Source organism: Garra rufa, chromosome 18 (genome assembly GCF_049309525.1).
Source record: "Garra rufa chromosome 18, GarRuf1.0, whole genome shotgun sequence".
In the NCBI taxonomy this organism is placed as follows: Eukaryota; Metazoa; Chordata; class Actinopteri; order Cypriniformes; family Cyprinidae; genus Garra; species Garra rufa.
Window position 1 is genome coordinate 10,346,334 of NC_133378.1, and position 23,716 is coordinate 10,370,049.

The 23,716-nt window shown below is 37.4% G+C and overlaps 1 protein-coding gene across 1 annotated transcript in view; it reads left to right on the plus strand.

The window, feature by feature from the left end:
* bltp3a (bridge-like lipid transfer protein family member 3A) overlaps positions 1 to 23,716 on the plus strand; it is a 49,337-nt gene that overhangs the window by 14,481 nt on the left and 11,140 nt on the right. Inside the window, exons 4-11 of the mRNA XM_073823663.1 lie at positions 2,052 to 2,143; positions 3,608 to 3,797; positions 9,083 to 9,223; positions 11,428 to 11,598; positions 12,218 to 12,401; positions 15,828 to 15,914; positions 17,074 to 17,244; positions 21,184 to 21,329. Coding sequence (XP_073679764.1) covers positions 2,052 to 2,143; positions 3,608 to 3,797; positions 9,083 to 9,223; positions 11,428 to 11,598; positions 12,218 to 12,401; positions 15,828 to 15,914; positions 17,074 to 17,244; positions 21,184 to 21,329 — 1,182 coding nt within the window. The remainder of the gene's footprint in view (positions 1 to 2,051; positions 2,144 to 3,607; positions 3,798 to 9,082; positions 9,224 to 11,427; positions 11,599 to 12,217; positions 12,402 to 15,827; positions 15,915 to 17,073; positions 17,245 to 21,183; positions 21,330 to 23,716) is intronic.

A 23,716-nucleotide genomic window follows, 5' to 3' on the forward strand; every position in this document is an offset into this window, starting at 1 on the left:
ATCCCCCTGTTTATCACAAGATCTTCTATCCTTTTTCACTTCTGCAAAAGTACCCCGGTTTTATTTTTGTGCTTTTCACTCAAACGCTACAGCGTCTGATAAGGAGGTTCCAATAGAGTCACACAGTGACTGCAGGCTTTTTTGGTGGCCTGGTCTACAGCTCATTTCTTAATAGAAGATGAACTTCATTTGAGAAGTTTTAGAATTAAAACATAATGGGCAAAGTCATCAGTCAGTTGATCTGAAGCAAAAATATTTGCAAATATAACTGTGACGAGTCGGCTGCCCCCTCCCCTAATTATCAGCACCACCCCGTCCCTTATTCGCCGCCCTTCTCCAGGCTCCCGACGGGAGTGGGTGTGTAGGGGAGAGGAGGGGCGAGAAATTGGCTCGAGCTGGCGGCGTGTGATGAGGGCACCTGAATGGAATGAAGCCTCATCACCGCCGCTGTTTAAATGCCGAGCGCGCCTCTCCTCAGGAGACCGGTCTCTCCCCCGTGCATGCACGCTGGTGTCCTCGCGGGTCCAGGAAGGGGTTTAGAGGGAATCCCGCGCCGCCAAGAGGACGAGCTGCCGGACCCGCGGTCCGGTTGAAGACCGCACCAGAGACGGCCGACGGGCCAGGATGCCAGGCCGTATTCCCCGCTGGAAGTACCGGACAGCTCGAGAGGGACGAAGCCGCAAGAGATGCCGCCTCCCCTAGCACCCCGGTCCAGCGCAAGGAGCGCGTGCGGCCGCCGGACTCCGCCCCTTACCTGGACCCTTCCCTATCGGACACTGCCCATCCTTCACAAAACCCCAGCACTCGAGGACACCAGATCCCCCTTTTATTTGGACACTTTTCTTTCATTTTCTGTTTAATAAAAGCCTCTCCGAGGCCTGACGCCACACCCACTGTGTCTGTCGTTTGCTCCTCCCGCCACATAACATTTTGGAGAATTTATTAACTACTTAAGTGAACCGCTGCAAACTTGAATAGTTCTGAGTCTTTCTGTGTCTTTTTAACCCTCATATTGCATTGTGGTCCACAGTCAAACCAAAAATTATTCAGATTATTCTTTCAAAAGGTACAAAAGGAGCCAGAATGCAAATTTGTATGCAGATTTATAGGGCTGCCCCCTTATAGATGACTAACCATCAACAAGAAGAGGCTTGGTCGACCAAAATTTTATTAGTCGCTTAGTCGCAGAAAAAAAATCGACAGGTCATTAACGGTCTATGTGGTAATACATGGGGTGGGACATCCAAACGCCTGCCTATTATTCATCGACCTCAAATACAGCATTTGTGTGCGCTCACAATAACAACAAAACGTGCTTTTGTAAAATAATGAACGTAAACAGGATGCACTTTCTGCTGTCTCGGTCTTTGCGAACTTGAGCACGAAACTCTGTGTATACTTGCCTTACAGACATGATAATGCAAATACAGCCTATCTATAGAGAGTGAAATGACTACTTTTAAATGAACCAATTCAAATGGAAAACACATTTTCTCAGATTATAACATGCACATGAAACATGCATACAGGCTGAGATGACGAGTCGGTGTCGCCGACTTCATCTCTTAAGCCAAAAACAAAGAAAGCAGTTATTAAAATGTAATGCAGCCTCCTTGTGGTTTTCACCTGACAGATTCATAATCATTACTTCTGCCGGGGTGCTGTGGCAAGCCTTGTGCATGTGCTTGAGTGCTTATTAGGCTATGTAGGCAATTAAAGACTCATTATTATCATTTAAATGGTGTATTAATAAACATGTGATTAGTCAACTAATGCATAAAATTAACGACTACCGGTCGACCAGAAGAATCTTTAGTCAATGGCAGCCCTACAGATTTATAATGCTTTTTGAGGATTAAAGCTCTATGATTACAACATATTAACTAGTTAACTAGATTCCCAAAACTTGCAACTCTGGAGATTGCTAAGAGATTAATATTTTCATGTTCCATAAGTACTGTAATTCATGGCTTGAGCAGTGTAGTTGATCATAAATTGGTGACTCTGACCTACTGAATTCTGCCTGAACTCTCTTTCCTTTCCTTTTGCAGTTCCTGGATAAAGTAGAAGTTGAAATGAGGACCTGTGAGGAACCCCGGCCCCCAAATGGCCCCTCTCCAATTGCCATTACTGAAGGCCAAAGGTCAGAATGATCTGCTGTTTTGCTTTTAGCAAACCAGACCCACAGTGTTTGTATAAATGCATACAGAGAGTGGTGAAACTTTCCTATGATGTCTTCTCCATTATGCACACTTGCATTTAGATTTATTAGCGGTGCCTGCTAAGTCAAGCATCAATACTGTTATTTGGACAAACACGTAATGCCAGGTATTGGCATAGTGAAACATATTGCACCATTTGTACTACAAACAAATCATTCCTCAATTGGTGACCATAAATTAGATCTGTGGACTGTGAGGGGGGGAAAATAAGCCATAGCTAGAGAACAGAATATTATTTCAATATTGAAGGCATTAGAATATTAAATGTCCCTGTGGGTCATTAAGAAGTGTTAAACTTAGTTGTATCACATTTAAGGTGATAAAATCTTAAATATCTTTTATATTTTATAATTTACTCACCCCCATTGTCATCCAAGACATTCATGTCTTTCTTTCTTTAGTCGAAAAGAAATTACTTTTTTTTTTGAAGAAGAAAACATTCTGGGGTTTTTCTCCATATAGTGGACTTCAGTTGGGGTTGAAGGTCCAAATTGCAGTTTTAATGCCGCTTCAAAGGGCTCTAAACAATCCCAGCCAAGGAATAAGGGTCTTATCTAGTGAAACGATCTGTCATTTAAAAAAAAAAATAATAATAATAATAATTCTAATTTATATACTTTTTAACCACAAATGCACGTCTTGCACTAGCTCAACTTCATGCATTACATGAAAAAATGAAAAAAGCATGAAAAAATGCTTTTCTTACTTAAAATTAAAAAATGATTTTCTAGATGAGTGAAAATTAGTACATTTTCAGAACAAAAAAACAAGTAAAAATTAAGTGAGTTTTTGCTTAGGACAAGCAAAATAATCTGCCAATGATATTAGGAAAAAAATCTTATTTTAAACAGAAAACAAGATTATTTTTCTAACCCCATTGGCAGATTTTTTACTTTGTTTCAAGCAAAAACACACTCAAGTTTGACACGTTTTTTTATGCAAACAAGACTATTTTTACTCATCTAGAAAATTCTTGATTTAAGAATTGTTTAGATGTTTTGGCTGGAAACAAGACAAAAAAAAATCTAAGTAAGAAAAGCATTTTTTGCAGTGTAGACGGAAGTACCAATCCAGTATTTACAAAATGAACGTAATTAAAGTGATACCATAATTTCTGTACTCTTATTGTATTTATTATTAGAATTAGGGTCATTTTTATATTTAAAAAAAAAAAAAAATTTATTATTTCAATATTTGTTTCAATATATTATTTTATTTTTTACTTTTTTTAATTTAGGTTTAGTTAATTTTTATTTTAGGTTTAGTTTTTAATGCAAAATTCCTTATTTTAAGTTTACAATAGCAACACTGGATTAAACATCAGATCCAGTTATTCATTAGAGTCTGTGTAATGAATGTTTGTGGTCTGTTTCTTGTCTCTGCAGTGAGTATGGCTTTGCGGAGAAGGTCGTGGAGGGAATGTCTGTGGTCATCAACTCCATCACAATTAAAGTTCAGGCCCGAGCGTTTCACGCCTCCTTTGAGCTCTGGCAGCTCCAGGGCTGCAGCCTCAATCCCAAATGGCAGAAGAGCGACCTGCGCAACACCCGCATTACACATCCTAAGAGAGGAGAGGTACAGTACATGATATAAATAGCTGTTTTAAAAGTGCTGTGCAACAGTAGAAGCAGGTTTACGCTTCAGTGTGCATGGTGTTGGCCGTCCTGGATCACTGGCCGCTCAATCTGATGCATCTGACACCTGCTGGAAGAAGCACCCGAGGTTATCAACACGTTTGCCACATTTACTTTGAAGAAGTGCAAAAATCTGTTGGTATTACAAGGGATTACCCAGATGGTGAAACCCAGGGTGAAACAGCTTTCAGTATGAACTGTCCGGTTCTTCATTTTAAAGAGCGAGTGAATCATTGTGGAGAAAAATAGCAGGGGTTACATAATCCAAAAGGGGACAAAGAGCAGCGGCGTCATAGATCAACAGCTGTCAGATCAAAGTGTTTCTACATTTCACTTGTTCCTCTTTCGCTTGCTTTTCTTTGCTCGTAGAAGCACACGCTCTTGAAAAGTCCCCTTATAATTATTTTTCCAGCCCGCCTTTAGGTAATGAAATCAGGCCAATCGTTTTGATATATGAAGAGAGGATTCGGGCCAGATCGCCAGATCTTCTATACGAGCACATCCTAAGCAGTAATGCAGTTAGATGTAAGATGGATGTTACACTCCAGGATGACCTCTCATGCTCTCTCAGGACAGAGCTGTGCTTCTGCTCACCCGTGGCCATCAGGGTTACAACATCGGTAGAGTAATGTGTGTGTTTCTGCAGTCAGCATGAAATCAAACTGACACAATTGTCTTCTAGCGTTTTTTCTCACATACTGTTTAGGACTGCATGATAAAATAGGTATTTCCAAATAAATTATTAAAAATCAAAATTGCAATTTAACTGCAATTATCAAATGTGATGTGCGTCTCTGTGAGAAGCGTTTATAAACCTGCTACTAGTGTTAATTTTGTCAACGAAGATGATGACGAAAAAAAATTGTTAACTGACGAGACATTGAAAAGCTAAATCTAATATCTGATGATAAAAACTATGGTGCAGAGTCTTCGTTAAAAAGACGAGACTGGACTAGAATGTTTTTTGAGGACTATTGGACGTTCAAAATGCATTCATCCTATAGGCTTGTCTTTCAAGATGTGCGTCCCTGTCATTCAATGGATTGTTGAATATTTCATGTGAATACAGTTGGTTATGCCTTAAGTTAGCGCAAACAGTTGGGTGAAAACTGAATGTGTCAGTATTACAAGCATGCCTTTCGTCTTAAAAGGACAGCGTTCCTAATTAAATACCTATTTGTGTCATTAATGTTGACCAGCAAAAGATGTTAAGTAAATGTATACATGTTAAAGGGATAGTTTGAACCAAGGGGAAATTTGATGTTTATCTGCTTACCCGCAGGGCATCCAAGATGTAGGTGACTTTGTTTCTTCAGTAGAACACAAAGATTTTTAACTCAAACCGTTGCAGTCTGTTAGTCATATAATGGCAGTGAATGGGCACCAAACCTCTAAAAGTCAAAAAAAACATGCACAGACAAATCCAAATTAAACCCTGTGGCTCATGATGACACATTGATGTCCTAAGACACGAAACGATCGTTTTTTTTTTTTTTTTTTGCAAAAAACTGAACAGTGTTTATATAATTTTTTTACCTTTGACACACAGCAATGTGCAACTGTCCTGAGCGCGAGCTCAGCATCCGGCTAGTTACTTGTGTACGCGCTCTGGCCTAGTATACGCATGTAACTGCCGGAAGGGGAAATCTGTAAAAAAAAGTCAACAGTCCCGGATGAGTTTGCGCAAGCAAACGTAATCTTTTAGCTTTAAATCGGTTTGAACAATCAGGATAATCGCAAGTAATTACCATTTTGAATAGCCGCTATATCCACAATCTCTGTGCACTGTGTAAACAATGAGTGTCGTATACATGTGACAGATTGCTCCTGGTGTTTGAGTATACTACGGCAGAGCGTGTACACGGCTAACGTGCCTGATGCTGAGCTCGCGCTCAGGACAGTTAGACATGGCTGTGTATCAAATGTAAAAATGATATAAATACTGTTCAATTTCTCACAAAAAACGATCATTTCCTGTCTTAGGACATCAGTGTATCGTCACGAGCCGCAGGGTGTAATTTGGTTTTGCCTCTGCATTTTTTTTTTTACTTTCAAAGGTTTACTGTCCATTCACTGCCATTATACGACTAACAGACTGCAGTGGATTGAGTTAAATATCTTTGTTTGTGTTCTGCTGAAGAAACCAAGTCACCTGGGGGTAAGCAGATAAACATCAAATTTTCATTTTTGGGTGAACTATCCCTTTAAGTAAACCTACTGTATTTGAAAAATGTTTGATTAAAATTTCTCTTTAAGATAAAGACAAAGACTAAATTAAAAATGCCGGTTAAAAAATTAACAATGCCTGTTACCAACGAAGTAGAAGCTTTAAGGAGTAATTACTCACTCTTATGTCGTTCCAAACCCATAAGACCTTTATTTATCTTCAGAACACAAATTAAGATATTTTTGATTAGGTCTGAGAGCTTTCTGATCCTGCATAGACATTCAATGGATTGTTGAATATTTCATGTGAATACAGTTGGTTATGGCTTAAGTTAAAACAAACGGTTGGGTGAAAACTGAATGTGTCAGTATTACATGCATGCCTTTCATCTTAAAAGGACAGCGTTCCTAATTAAATACCTATTTGTGTCATTACTGTTGACCAGCAAAAGATGTTAAGTAAATGTATACATGTTAAAGGGATAGTTCACCCAAAAAATGAAAATTTGATGTTTATCTGCTTACCCGCAGGGCATCCAAGATGTAGGTGACTTTGTTTCTTCAGTAGAACACAAAGATTTTTAACTCAAACCGTTGCAGTCTGTCAGTCATATAATGGCGGTGAATGGGCACCAAACCTTTGAAAGTAAAAAAAAAAAAAAAAAAAAAAAAAAAAAACATGCACAGACAAATCCAAATTAAACCCTGTGGCTCATGATGATACATTGATGTCCTAAGATACAAAACGATCGTTCTTTTTTTTTTTTTTTTGCAAAAAACTGAACAGTGTTTATATAATTTCTTACCTTTGACACACAGCAATGTGCAACTGTCCTGAGCGTGAGCTCAGCATCCGGCTAGTTACATGTGTACGACAGATGATATAAATACTGTTCAATTTCTCACAAAAAAAACGATCATTTCCTGTCTTAGGACATCAGTGTATCGTCACGAGCCGCAGGGTGTAATTTGCTTTTGCCTCTGCATTTTTTTTTTTTTTTTTTTACTTTCAAAGGTTTACTGTCCATTCACTGGCATTATACGACTAACAGACTGCAATGGATTGAGTTAAATATCTTCGTTTGTGTTCTGCTAAAGAAACCAAGTCACCTACATCTTGGATGCCCTGGGGGTAAGCAGATAAACATCAAATTTTCATTTTTGGGTGAACTATCCCTTTAAGTAAACTTACTGTATCTGAAAAATGTTTGATTAAAATTTCTCTTTAAGATAAAGACGAAGACTAAATTAAAAATGCCGGTTAAAAAATTAACAATGCCTGTTACCAACGAAGTAGAAGCTTTAAGGAGTAATTACTCACTCTTATGTCGTTCCAAACCCATAAGACCTTCATTTATCTTCAGAACACAAATTAAGATATTTTTGATTAGGTCTGAGAGCTTTCTGACCCTGCATAGACAGCAATGTAACTGACACGTTCAAGGCCCAGAAAGGTTGTAAGGGCACTGTTAAAATAGTCCTTTTGACAACTTTAATTTTATGAAGATACGAAGAATACTGACTTTGTTCAACAATTACTTCTCTCCCATGTCAGTCTTCAACGTGCATTCACGAGAGTATCATGATGCATATGTGTGGCACTTTCTGACACAGAATACGGATGCGCTGTGCTTTGTTTACAAACAGAGAAAGATGCATGATGTACATATGTCAAACAAGATTTTGACATGTTTTGATTTTGATTTGACTCTCAATTTTATTGCCCAGCCTTATTTATTTGAACCAGAATATACAGACAGTGAACTAAAGCCTCGTTCAGACTGTCAGCCCAAATCCGATTTATATGCAAATCCGATTGAAATCCGATCATATTTAGGTAGTCTGAACAGCAACGAACTATATGAAATCCGATTTGGTCAAATCCGTTATTCGTATTTGGTTTGGAATCCTATTCAAATCGGATTTCTGTTTTTCACATTTTTATGCCACGTAAAACCTAAACACGTCAGACGTTTTTGTGGAAAACATAACAAACAGAAACAAGCTTGTGCTGTTGCGAATGCAAATCAAGCGAGAAAAGACAATATACAGCTAGTATACGTACCTCTTTGAGTTTTGAAACTAGCAGAGACGGCAGCACAGAATAAAGTCACACATTCCAGCTTCCTGCGTTTCTGCCGCTGCTTTAGAAGACGAAATATAATCCAGCGTGACAGCAGCGTTGTCATATAGCAAGACAGCATCTATATTGCAAACTGAATTGTTGTTTTTAGCGTTGGCATAATAACGCAACGGCATTGCCATAGAAACCAATGCACATTCCATAAAATGAATGAGCGCTTACGGACACACAAGTCGGATTTGAACAGTTGCGATATGACTGTGTGGACAGTCAAATTCAAATTCAAATCTGATTCCATCCAGATATGGACAAAATAGGATTTGTGCTGATAGTCTGAACAAGGCTTAAGAGATGAAGATGAATGTTCTACAATCACCTCGTCCTATTTACCATTTATAGCACAAAATAAACATGACTGGACATCAGAAGGTACCTTGTTTCAAACGTGGAAATACATCAGCATCACAATTTTTCAAGTTTAAGTCCACTGACGTTCATCTAATCTCCTGTCTGATTTGTTTGTCGGATACCGTTATGACGAAGGGACAATTGCAAGAAATAAATGTTCTCCAAAATGGTGCTAGGGTGACGCGGAAAATCATTGTTTATGAATTGATGAATAAAGTTGTTATTTTAGTTTTTTGGAAAACAAAAAGTATTCTCGTAGCTTCATAAAATTATGAATGAACCACTGATGTCACATGGACTGTTTTGTCTATGTTCTTGGTACCTTTCTGGACCTTGAACGTGTCAGTTGCGTTGCTGTCTATGCAGGGTCAGAAAGCTCTCAGATTTAATCAAAAATATCTTAGTTTGTGTTCCGAAGATGAATGAAGGTCTTACAGGTTTGGAACAACATGAGGGTGAATAAATAATGACAGAATTTTCATTTTTGGTTAAATTATCCCTTTAAGATGTAAAGATGTTTTTCATTGAGTGAGATGCCTCATGCTCATACCGTCTCCAATGTCCTGCAGGTCCTAACGTTCAAAGAGATCAACTGGCAGAGTCTGCGCATAGAGGCGGATGCCATTGAAAGTGACGAGCAGGATCTGGGCAGCACACCACTGCGCCTCATTACTAATCAAGGACGTATACGCATTGCTCTCAAACGCAGGGTACAGTTTTAATATTGGTTTTGAAAATGTATACAGCATCTCACAAAAGTGAGTACACCCCTCACATTTCAGCAACCGTTTTAGTATATTTTCTCAAGGGACAATACTATAGAAATGAAACTTGTATATATGTTAGAGTAGTCCGTGTGCAGCTTGTATAGCAGTATAGATTTGCTGTCCTCTGAAAATAACTCAACATACATCCATTATTGTCAAAATAGCTGGCAACAAAAGTCAGTCCACTCTAAGTGAACTTGTCCAAAGTGACAATATATTGTGTTAGCACCATTGTTACCTTAACCATCCTGGGCTTGGAATTGACCAGAGCTGCTTGTTGCTGGGATCCTTTTCCACTCCTCACCGAGCTGCTGGACAGTAGACACATGGTGCTTCTTCACCTTCCGCTTGAGGATGCCACACAGGTGTTTTAATAGGGTTCAAGTCTGGAGACATAGTTGGCCACCACCATGCTTGACTGTAGGCAAGACACAATTTTCTTGGAACTCCTCACCAGGGCATCGCCACACATGCTGGACACCATCTGAGCCAAACAAGTATATCTTATAGTCTCATCAGACCACAGGACATGGTTCCAGTAATTCATGCTCTTGGACAGGTTGTCTTCAGTAAACTGTTTGCAGTCCTTCTTGAGAGCCAGCTTCAGATGAGGCTTCCTTCTGGGATGACGCCTATGCAAACCAACTTGTTGCAGTGTGTGGCGTATGGTCTGAGCACTGACAAGCTGACCTTCTACTTCTGCAACCTCTTTAGCAATGCTGGCAGCACTCATGCATCTGTTTTTTGAAGCCAGGTTCTGCACCTGACGCACAGAAGAAGTGCTCAACTTCATTGATCGACCCTTGCAAGGCCTGTTCCGAATGGAACCCATCTTGGAAAATCTCTGTATGTCCCTGACCACTGTAGTGTAACTCGGTTTGAGGGTGTTACTGAACCTCTAATAGCCTTGGCCATCTTTGTGGAGCGCAACATTTCTAATTCTCAAATCCTCAGAGAGTTCTTTGCCATGAGATGCCATGTTGATCATCCAGTGGTCAGTATGAGAGAATTATACTTAAAGCATCCAATTTTAATGCTGTTAAACAAGATAGACAACTTTGCATGGTCCTGTCAAGCTGACAAAAACATAAATATTAGTAGGTAAATATGAGTAGGACATGTGGCTTTGCATGGTTAAACACACTGCCGTTATCACTTAGGGTGTACTCACTTTTGTTGCCAGCTATTTTGACAATAATGGCTGTATGTTGAGTTATTTTCAGAAGACAGTAAATCTATACTGCTATACATTGACTATAAAATATATCCAAGTTTTATTTCTATAGTATTGTCCCTTGAGAAGATATACTAAAATGGTTGCTGAAATGTGAGGGGTGTACTCACTTTTGTGAGATACTGTATATGGTTATGTATAGTTGTTCAAACATTTTTCCTTCTTTATCAAGTTTGCCATATTCACTTCTAAACTAGTCCTAAGTTTTTGTCACAAGGCTTTCCACGTTGTTTCATCTTGTCCTAATATAGACAATTTTGTAGTGCAGTTTCAATAATTCCACATCGATTTTCAATTTTGATATGAGATTGTGATATAATCACATCTGTTGCAACTGATTTGACTGAACTAAGATCACTTCAATGTTTTCATCAGAGTTAGAGCCTCATTATAATGGGTGGATGAAACTGACATCGAGATATTTAGTTTTTCTGCAGTATTTAGTGTGATATTTAAACAATGTTAAAAATTAATTAATCGTTCTAGGATGATTGGGGTGATTTAGTGGAGGGTGTCTGCGTGGAAAATTAAAAATGATAACAAAAAAGCTGAAATACTCAAAAACGTCTGACTCTTGAGACTTATTTTTAGTGTGTACCATCCCTTGAGGGCTTAAAAGTTTGGGAAAAACTTTAAAATATTGGGAGTTTACACTTGACTGTACTAAAAGAACCAGCTCATACCTCTTTCAGAAACCATAATGTGAACAGAGTGAAAAATCTGTCTTTGCCTGAGTTATCATAGACCACATTCACATTTGTTTTATATGATCTACATGTACTCAATGTAAATGACCACAGTACCACTTTACTTTGAAACATGTACAAGTTTCAGTTTTATTTCAATAAATCATGCAGCCTCAATCAAAATGAAATCATTCAAAATCACATTTTTTTCCCCTTCCTCATCTCAGGTGAAGGACTGTAATGTATTGGCCTCTAAGCTGCTGTTTATACTAGATGATCTGCTATGGGTGCTGACAGACTCTCAGCTCAAGGCCATCATCAACTACGCCAAGTCTCTGAGTGAAGCAATGGAGAAGTCGGCCCAACAGAGGAAGAGCATGGCTGCTGAAACACTACAGGTGCCACACTGTGCCCTATAAATCTCAAAAATGTTATCCACCTTGTTTTTCAATGCAGAAGTAAGCTTATGTGTGAGCCTTCTGGTTCATTAGCCACTCATAACGAGAAGAAGAATGTGTGGTAAACGGTAAAACAGTTTGCACTACAAACCAGTGTGTTTATAATTAAGATAATATGGTTAGAGACACAAATTTGCAATATCAAGCAGCAAAACCAGTTTTGCATAGCTAAAAATACCTGGATGCAGATGAGACCGGAAACCAGACCCATAATATTTACAAATGGCCATGCCCTATCTTACAGGAAAAAGTAAGGTTGATAAAGACATATCCATTAGATATTCAACTTTTGTGTTTTAGTTTCAAAACCAAAACCAAAACCTTATCACTTTATGCTGCAGCTGGCACAGGCTTCATGACTAATGGTTTTAGTGTGGCTTTTGAACACAATTGTCATTTAAAAAAACAGTTCACCAAAGCAAATTTAGCATAAAGCCCTCTAAAATATATCAAATCCCAAGTCTACCCAGAGGCAGCCCATTCTGCGTCAGCCGCTCCTTGTGAATGACTCAGATGGTGCTTGAGTGTTTATATATGTCTTCTTGTATTTGTGCGTCAGACTGCGCCTCCCTCTCCTGGGATCCACTCTCTGTGGACTGAACCTCCTCCACCTGAAGCAGCGCCCGGGACCCCTGGCACACTTGCCCAGTATTTTGACCTCCATGATGTCAAAGAATCATCCTATCACACTTTCATTTCCCGACTGGACCTGCATATCTGCAACGACAGCTCTTCAGATTCCGGTAATGAGTTTTGATCACTGTTACCACTGAGAGACAATAAAAGGTTATCGAAAAGTAAAATTGTTAGTTACTCACCCTTATATCAAAATGTTCAAGCTGCTCTTTTCCAAACAATGAAAATCAATAGGGCTGTAAATGTGAGAAACAGGATACATTTGAACCACGTTCAGCTTGATTTAGACTAGGCTTGCTACAAAAGATGGTGATACCGCTGTGATACCGCAACACTGGTTTTGTCGCTTGCCCACCACATTTTTTAGAGTAATAAAAATCATTTAGTTACAAATTTAGTACAAATAAAAACTGAATGTGGCTGAATGCAGCGTGCCGAACAACATCGCATCAGATGTCATTTATCACGTGGGAAGAGTGAGTCGAGCTGACTGACAAGAAGAGAGGTGAGACAGACAAGATGATAGCGGATGATTTAGTTTGGCAATATTTTGGATTTTGAAAAGCCTGTTGACTTTTGCTGTTTATCTAAGGTGATATTGAAAGATTTTTTTAAACATTTCTTTCTTATTTAATTGGTTCCACAGTGTTTGCTGATTTTAACTTTTATTTAAACTTAACTTGTCATTTATTTATTTTATTTGACATCAAGGTGTATTCCGTGTCTTCAAGCTTTCTTATTAGTTTTGCTATCAAATGATCTACGTTTCTTATTTATTTGGTTCCAGTGTTTACTTATTTTCAGTTTTGTATACCTATTTAAACTTTGTAAGTTATATAAGTTTGTTATATAAGGGATAACCTATAGCATAGTGTATTTTTATTCGTTTTGTTAATAAAAGTTCTATGATTTATATATAGGCTAAGTGAGTTTGACGTTGTAGGCCTACTTTGTTGTTGCTTGAATTGCATTGCATCAGTTGACGCCAAATTGCTGCTAATTTTAAAGTGAAAGTAAAATGCGTGCAGTGTTTTAAAGCTATGTAAAACTGAAGGAAAGCAAGAAAAAGTAACTAAAAACAAACAATTGTTTTATGCCGAAATGCAGCTAATTTGAAAGTAAAATGCGCACTGCGCTTTTAAGGGGCTACTCCACCTTAGAATAAAAATGTTGTCATTAATCACTTACCCCATGTCGTTCTAAACCCATTAAAGCTTTGTTTGTCTTTGAACACAATTTAAGAATTTTTGGATAAAAAATTTCTGCCCCATTGACTGGCAGGTAAATAAGACCCAAAAAAGTATGAAAGACGTCGTCAAAATAGTTCATCTGCCATCAGTGGTTCAGCCATAATTTTATGAAGCTAAGAGAATACTTTTTGTACGAAAATAAATAATTACTTTATTCAACAATTGTGTTAAATAAAGTCATTATTTAAATTTTCTTTGCATACAGTCGTGGCCAAAAGTTTTGAGAATTGCATGAATATTGGAAATTGGAAAAGTTGCTGCTTAAGTTTTTATAATAGCAATTTGCATATACTCCAGAATGTTATGAAGAGTGATCAGATGAATAGTCCTTCTTTGCCATGAAAATGAACTTAATCCCGAAAAATACTTTCCACTGCATTTCATTGCTGTCATTAAAGGACTTGCTGAGATCATTTCAGTAATCGTCTTGTTAACTCAGGTGAGAATGTTGACGAACACAAGGCTGGAGATCATTATGTCAGGCTGATTGGGTTAGAATGGCAGACTTGACATGTTAAAAGGAGGGTGATGCTTGAAATCATTGTTCTTCCATTGTTAACCATGGTGACCTGCAAAGAAACGCGTGCAGCCATCATTGCGTTGCATAAAAATGGCTTCACAGGCAAGGATATTGTGGCTAATAAGATTGCACCTAAATCAACAATTTATAGGATCATCAAAAACTTCAAGGAAAGAGGTTCAATTCTTGTTAAGAAGCTTCAGGGCGTCCAAGAAAGTCCAGCAAGTGCAAGGATCGTCTCCTAAAGAGGATTCAGCTGCGGGATCGGAGTGCCACCAGTGCAGAGCTTGCTCAGGAATGGCAGCAGGCAGGTGTGAGCGCATCTGTACGCACAGTGAGGCCAAGACTTTTGGAAGATGGCCTGGTGTCAAGAAGGGCAGCAAAAAAACCACTTCTCTCCAAAAAAAAAAAACATCAGGAACAGATTGATCTTCTGCAAAAAGTATGGCAAATGGACTGCTGAGGACTGGGGCAAAGTCATATTCTCAGATGAAGCCTCTTTCCGATTGTTTGGAGCATCTGGAAAAAGGCTTGTCCGGAGAAGAAAAGGTGAGCGCTACCATCAGTCCTGTGTCATGCCAACAGTAAAGCATCCTGAGACCATTCATGTGTGGGGTTGCTTCTCATCCAAGGGAGTGGGCTCACTCACAATTTTGCCCAAAAACACAGCCATGAATAAAGAATGGTACCAAAACACCCTCCAACAGCAACTTCTTCCAACAATCCAACAACAGTTTGGTGAAGAACAATGCATTTTCCAGCACGATGGAGCACCGTGCCATAAGGCAAAAGTGATAACTAAGTGGCTCGGGGACCAAAACATTGAAATTTTGGGTCCATGGCCTGGAAACTCCCCAGATCTTAATCCCATTGAGAATTTGTGGCGGGTGGACAAACAAAAACCCACTAATTCTGACAAACTCCAAGAAGTGATTATGAAAGAATGGGTTGCTATCAGTCAGGATTTGGCCCAGAAGTTGATTGAGAGTATGCCCAGCCGAATTGCAGAGGTCCTGAAAAAGAAGGGCCAACACTGCAAATACTGACTCTTTGCATAAATGTCATGTAATTGTCAATAAAAGCCTTTGAAACGTATGAAGTGCTTGTAATTATATTTCAGTACATCACAGAAACAACTGAAACAAAGATCTAAAAGCAGTTTAGCAGCAAACTTTGAGAAAACTAATATTTGTGTCACTCTCAAAACTTTTGGCCACGACTGTACAAAAAGTATTCTTGTTGCTTCAAAAAAATTAGATTTAACCACTGATGACAGATAGACTATTTTGACGATGCCTTTCATACTTTTTTGGGTCTTGGCAGTCAATGGGACAGTCAAAATCCTCCCGGTTTTCATCCAAAATATCTTAAATTGTGTTCCGAAGACGATCTAAGCTTTTACGGGTTTGGAACGACATGGGGTAAGTGATTAATGACAACATTTTCATTTTGGGGTGGAGTTACCCTTTAAGCTATTTAAAAGCAATGGAAAGCGAGGAAAAGAGGGGAAACTCCCTACCCACGGGGATACCAGTATTGTCACAAAATTTCCTCACGGTCACAACCCTACTTAAGTCATGGGTTTTTGTCCTTTTTTATGGAAAAGAGCAGTTTTGACATTCAAATAAATGTTGTCTTTAGGGTTCCTCGGAAGGAAGAAAGTCACTTAAATTTTTGAATGAATTAAACTAACTTGTCTTGTTACCAGTTAGGTATTTCATCTTAACAATGGCTATCCCATGTGATTTCTCCTGTACACACAGATGAAGCTCCACCTCCAGGCACACAGGGTGCAATGCAGCTGACCTTCCGGAAACTGGGTTTTGACTATTACCCGTTCCATAGACCAGGTGACTCAAATGAAACATACACTACTGCTTTGTGCTTCAGAGGTTTTCTTTGTACTTTTCTGTCTCAGACTTTGTTACATTATCATTCAATATTCACACTACAATTCATTAGTTTGGGGTTGGTAAGATTTCTTTTAAAAAATTATCTTGACACAACGAGTGCAGATTTTCCTGAAAACCACGCTTGTAAATTTGATAAAAATAGTTCAAAACAAAGATCACAACAGAACAGTGGCACATCTTTGCAACAAACCGCAGTGTTTCGTTACTGAATGATTCTGTGTTTCTGAATGAATCATTTGAGTCAGTGATTCAGTGGTAAATTCATAAAGACAGGCACTTGCTTAATTCTTGAATGAATCAGCCATCTGAACGAATCATTTGAAGGCATGACGCAGTGACTACCTATCGGTGGTTTACATTCATATTTAAAAGTAGCTTATCTTTTAATTTTTTCCGACATTATATATTTTTATATATGTAAAAAAACTGATTTTTAACAACAAGCTTATAACATTATTTATATTGTTGCAATTTTGCAATGTAAATGCTTTCTTGCTACATTTTAGCTTTATTAAATGTGAATGCATCTAAATGCCACTTCAGCTGCTTCTGTTTCTTCTGCAGTGGAAAGGTCGTTTTCGTTAATACCGATTTCATTTGATTGGTAACGGCCCTATAGTGTGTAATTTAAGTGAAAGTGAAATTAAGTTAAATTAAGGGAAATTATTAATAAAGTATGCGATTAAAATTCCTTTAAATAGGCAACAAAAAAAATCTAATAAAATAAAAAGACCTACAAATCAATTTAAATAAATTTTAGTATGCAAAAACGTAAATCACAACAACATTCACTCAAGACGTTGAGCTTTTTTAATTTCAGGTTTCTTTGAATAGAAAGTTCAAAAGAACAGCATTTATTTGCGTAAATCTTTTGTTACATTATACATGTCTTTGCTGTCATTTTTGATCAATATAATGCTCTAATGCATCCTTGCTGAATAAACGTATTCATTTTTTCCAAATGTTCTGACCCCAGACTTTTGAATGCAAACTGTGTTTTGAAGTCAATGTATTGTTTGAATGGTTGACTGTAGAGTAGCAGCCAGATGTGTGGTTGAGTGACGTGTTGATTAGTGACATATGCTGTGCTGCACAGGTGACGGCTGTCGGCACTGGGAGCGTCACTGCGGGGCGATGGAGTCTCGTGCTCAGTGGGCGGCCAAACTGCTGCAGGAGTTTCAGAGGAGGATGGATGATCTGGGCGTCCCTGGACCTCATTCAGAGCCAAATGTATCTGCTAAAGACTCTCCAGCCAAAAAAATCAAGGGTAAAACATTAACGTTCTCTGAAAGTCTTCCCATCCCCAATCCTACGATAAACGTTGGTGTTAATGTGGATGTTTCATCAGTGAACATTATTTGAAATAATTAAGTTGACTTGAGCTTGAGTTGGCTAATCATGCCAGAAACATGTTAACAACATGCTAATCATGCTAGAAACATATTAACAACATGCTAATCATGCCAGAAACATGTTAACAACATGCTAATCATGCTAGAAACATGTTAACAACATGCTAATCATGCTAGAAACATGTTAACAACATGCTAATCATGCCAGAAATATGTTAACAACATGCTAATCATGCTAGAAACGTGTTAACAACATGCTAATCATGTTAGAAACATGTTAACATGCTAATCATGCCAGAAACATGTTAATAACATGCTAATCATGCTAGAAACATGTTAACAACATGCTAATCATGCTAGAAACGTGTTAACAACATGCTAATCATGTTAGAAACATGTTAACAACATGCTAATCATGCCAGAAACATGTTAATAACATGCTAATCATGTTAGAAACATGTTAACAACATGCTAATCATGTTAGAAACATGTTAATTACATGGTAATCATGCCAGAAACATGTTAACAACATGCTAATCATGCTAGAAACATGTTAACAACATGCTAATCATGACTGAATCATGTTAACAACATGCTAATCATGCTAGAAACATGTTAACAACATGCTAATCATGTTAGAAACATGTTAACAACATGCTAATCATGTTAGAAACATGTTAACAACATGCTAATCATGCCAGAAACATGTTAACAACATGCTAATCATGCTAGAAACATGTTAACAACATGCTAATCATGACTGAATCATGTTAACAACATGCTAATCATGCTAGAAACATGTTAACAACATGCTAACCATGTCAGAAACATGTTAACAACATGTTAATCATGCCAGAAACATGTTAACAACATGCTAATCATGCTAGAAACATGTTAACAACATGCTAATCATGCCAGAAACATGTTAACAACATGCTTATCATGCTAGAAACATGTTAACAACATGCTAATCATACCAGAAACATGTTAACAACATGCTTATGATGTTAGAAACATGTTAACAACATGCTAATCATGTTAGAAACATGTTAACAACATGCTAATCATGACTGAATCATGTTAACAACATTCTTATCATGCCAGAAACATGTTAACAACATGCTTATCATGTTAGTAATTTTCTAATAATGTTAGAAACTTGTTAACAACATGCTAATCATGCTAGTAATTTTCTAATAATGCTAGAAACATGTTAACAACATGCTAATCATGCTAGTAATTTTCTAATAATGCTAGAAACATGTTAACAACATGCTAATCATGCTAGAAACAGGCTTAATGCTAACATCATGCTAGCAATATTCTAATCATGCTAGCAACATGCTAGTATCTATCCAACCAAGCATAGCAACTAGAATCATGTTAATAACATGCTAATCAGGCTAGTAACTTGCTAATCATGCTAGAAACAGGCTTAATGCTAACATCATGCTAGCAATATTCTAATCATGCTAGCAACATGCTAGTATTTATCCAACCAAGCCTAGCAACTAGAATCATGTTAACATCATGTTAATCATGGTAGTAATTTGTTAATCATGTTAGAAACAGGCTACTAATGTTAACATCATGCTAGCAACATGCAAGTAACAGACAAATTATGTTAGAAACATGCTAACGACATGCTAATAATGTTAGTAACGTGATGATAACATGCTAATCATGTTAGAAACATGTTAACAACATGCTAATCAGGCTATAAACATGTTAACAACATGCTAATCATGCTAGTAACTTGTTAATCATGTTAGCGACATTCTAAGCATGTTATCTACATATTAGTAACATGTTAATCATGCTAGTAACATGTTAATAACTTGCTAATCATGTTAGAAACATGTTAACAGCATGCTAATTAGGTTAGAAACATGCTTACAACATGCTAATTATGTTAGAAACATGCTAATCATGCTAGTAAAATGCTAAAAACTTGCTAATCATGTTAGAAACATGTTAACAACATGTTAATCATGCTAGAAAGATGCTAACAACATGGTAATTAGGCTAGAAACATGTTAACAACATGCCAACTAGGTTAGAAACATGTTAAGAAAGTACTAATCTTGTTAGAAACATGTTAACAACATGCTAATCATGCTAGTAATTTTCTAATAATGCTAGAAACATGTTAACATCATGCTAGAAACAGGCTTAATGCTAACATCATGCTAGCGATACTCTAATCATGCTAGCAACATGCTAGTATCTATCCAACCAAGCCTAGCAACTGGAATCATGTTAACAACATGCTAATCAGGCTAGTAACTTGCTAATCATGCTAGAAACAGGCTACTAATGTTAGCATAATGTTAGCAACATGCAAGTAACAGACAAATTATGTTAGAAACATGCTAACGACATGCTAATAATGTTAGTAACATGATGATAACTTGTTAATCATGCTAGAAACATGTTAACAAAATACTAATCATGCTAGAAACATGCCAACAACATGCTAACTAGGTTAGAAACATGTTAACAAAATACTAATCATCCTAGAAACATGTTAACAACATGTTAATCATGCTAGTACCTTGTTAATCATGCTAGCGACATTCTAAGCATGTTAGCTACACACTAGTAACATGTTAATCATGCTAGTAACATGTTAATAACTTGCTAATCATGTTAGAAACGTTAACATTCTAATCATGTTAGAAACATGTTAACAGCATGCTAATTAGGATAGAAACATGCTTACAACATGCTAATTATTTTAGAAACATGCTAGTAACATGCTAATAACTTGCAAGTCATGTTAGAAACTTGTTTACAGCATGTTAATTAGGCCAGAAACATGCTTACAACATGCTAATTATGTTAGAAACATGCTAATCATGCTAGTAACATGCTAATAACTTACTAATCATGTTAGAAACATGTTAACAAAATGCTACTCAGGTTAGAAACATGTTAACATGTTGATCATGCAAGTAACTTGCTAATCATGTTAGGAATGCTAACATCATGCTAGTGACATTCTAATCATGCTAGCTACATGATATTAACATGTTAATCATATAAAAACATGCCTATAACATGCTAATCATGCTAGAAACATGCTAGTGCCTTGTTAATGATGTTAACAACATGCTAGCAACACATTATTGACATGTTAATCATGTTACAGACATGATAGAAACATGCTTACAACATGCTAATCATTCTAGTAACATGCTAATAACTTGCTAATCATGTTAGAAACATGTTAACAACATGTTAATTATGTTAGAAACTTGATAGCAACATGCTAGTAACTTGTTAATCATGCTAGTTAAATGCTAGTTACATGTTAAATCATTTAGAAACATGTTAGCAACATGCTAGTAACTTGTTAATCATGCTAGTTAAATGCTAGTTACATGTTAAATCATTTAGAAACATGTTAGCAACATGCTAAAACATGCTATTCATCCATCCATCTAACAGACTGTATTGCCTTCAAAACATTCAAGCTTTAAGCTTTAAAACTACTTTAAACTTCAATCTCTTTTGGACTGAAAACCATTAAATGTCTACGATTTCTAAAACTTTTAAACTTTTTCACACTTTCTGATCAGGCTTTTTTTAAGCCAACTGAGGGTTTGTCTTGACAACATTTTTAATCCTAGTTTTCAATTTAATCTTTCTTCATTGTGTATCAACTTGTTCTTTTTCTGCTGAAGTTACTAAGGTCTGCACAGTTACAATTCCTTAGTGTAAATACTAAAATATATGTCAAGTAAAAGTATTGGTTCCCCAAAAGAATTATGTATTTGACATGAACATGTGTGGTTTTGTTTCCTCTTGAGAGATACATTTTTGAATTGCAGGTCTCATTTTATGTTATGCAGATGGAGAATCACAGTCCAGTTTCAGTCCTGAAAGGTCTCAGACCTCACGGCGGACTTCAGCAGCCGCCCCGTCCTCAGGAACATCACTGAAGAGACTTTGCTCCAGCTGCATGGTGATCCGTGTGGACGACCTGGACATCCATCAGGTCTAAATGACAACATTTATATTCTTTATATGCAGTGCAGATTAAAACTCCATCTATTTGGTTTTTAATTTAATTTAAGTCTGTATGTATTTTGTTCTGTTGTGCAGTGGCATACAGAGACTGCTAAAGGAGGAAGTACTTACTAGGGGCCAAGCACCGAACGTTCTTATTCTTCTCCTTCCGTTTCTTCCGCCACAAGTCTATGGCAGCCCATAGTACCACTTGCGGGAACGTTGTATAATTTTGCACACTGATAGAGGACAGTCCCTACATTAACCATAGCAAGATTTAATGTCTCTAACTCAAACTCTCTAGCGCCACCACTTGTCCGAAATTTCACTTTCTTTGTGCTAATAACTTTTGAACCGTAAGCCACAAAATCAAAATTCTTTTTTTCTCTGAATCCTTGGGTCATGCCGAGTCGAATGAACACCAAAATTCAAAAATCGTATGGTTTAGTTTTTTTTCTATAATTTTTTGTTTGTAAAACCTACTTTTTCGAACTCGTCCTAGATGTTTGTCTGATTGTCACCAAAAATTGGCTCAGATCATCTTCAGACCATGCTGGCAAAAAGTGATGGAATTCAAGTTGATTGGACAAACCGTTCTCGAATAACGCGCTAATTAATTCTACGAAGCGTGCAAAAATGGATGTGAGGCCATATCTCCGCAACGGTTTGTCGTATTGAGACCAATCTTGGTGTGTGTTATAATATGCATGACCTAAAGATACCTGCAGATACATCACAGTGCCACCTAGTGGTCAGGAGATATGAAAAATGCTTATAACTTCTCAGTGCTTTGCCAAAAAATCTCAAAGCTCATCCCGTTAGATTCGGAGGAGCATGCCAAGTCGAACCATATCCAATTTTCCCATGTCAGCCATTTTGGGTGTCAGCCATTTTGAATTTAGCTTAAAAATGCTGTATCTTGAGAACGGATTAGCGTATCGTTTCGACATTAATTACAAAAATGTTCGGCAATATGCCCTGAATGTACATAAAAATTTTGGGGCCAGCGCCACCTTGTGGTCAAAAGTTATAACGAAATTTCGATAAATGCTAATAACTTATGTGAAAAATGGCTTATTGTAATGAAATTGATCTCAAAATATTCCTTGGGTCAGGCCGAGAACATTGATACCAATATTGCCAATTTTGGCCGAACTTCCTGTCCGCCATTTTGATGAATGTAGAAAACCTACTTTTTCAAACTCCTCCTAGACCGTTTGTTGGATTTTCCCCAAATTTGACTCGGATCATCTTCAGACCATGCTGACTAAAAGTTATGGATTTTGTGTCGATATTCGAAACGTTTTCATTTAACGCATCAACGAATTTGCTGAAAAGATGCCAAAGCGCATCTGAAGCTGTATCTCTGCAAAGCTTTGAGATATTTGCACCAAATTTGGTATGTGGCATTACACTGATTACACCACATCAATTTGGTAACAGCGCCACCTATTGGTCAAGAGTAATAAACCATTCATTAACTATCAATTATAAATTGTCCAAAAATGCTAATAACTGTAGACAGCATTAGCCTAGTGTAATGAAATTAGTCTCAAAATATTCCTTGGGTCATGCCGACAACATAGATACCGAATATGCCACAGTTGGTCAAACTTCCTGTCCGCCATTTTGATTTATGTTGAAAACCTACTTTTTCGAACTCGTCCTAGACTGTTAGTCTGATTTTCACCCAAATCGAGACATATCATCTTCAGACTGTGCTGACAAAAAGTTATGGATTTCATGTTGATAGATGAAACCGTTTTCGTACAGCGCCTCTACAAATTTTAGGCTTGATGCCAAACTCTATCTGAGGCTGAATTTCTGCAAAGCTTTGACATAAAGACGCCAAACTTTGAGTGTGCCTTTGTCACCTCACACTAAACACACCACATGGATTTGATAACAGCGCCACCTGTTGGTCAAACCTCATAAGCCATTAAATCGTATCAGTAGGCGTTCTACATCATTTTTCTGTTGTTTTGACTAAAATCATCCTAAAATGGCTTCTTTTTACTTATTGTTGCAGTTGGTCTGCTGTTCCTGCCATCCTTAGCTCCTCATTTTCCCTTTGAATGCTTGGCCCCGTAATTGCTGCTTGCAGCTATATTTTTGTATTTGTTTTTACTCTTTTACCACAAGTTTGACCACTCATGCTTTTTATGGGACACAAGTCAGTTCACTCTAAAATTAGCCTTGCCCAGCAAAAACGAATGGGCTTATGTCATCCTTTTTTTTTCCATCTCAAGGATAAAGCAACATGTGATGTGTTGCTGATGTTATGCTTTGGCTACGCTGTGGTTCTCAAATTAAGAACATGGCACACTAATTCAGAAAATATTTGTAAAGAATCTGCATACATTCATGTAACATTGA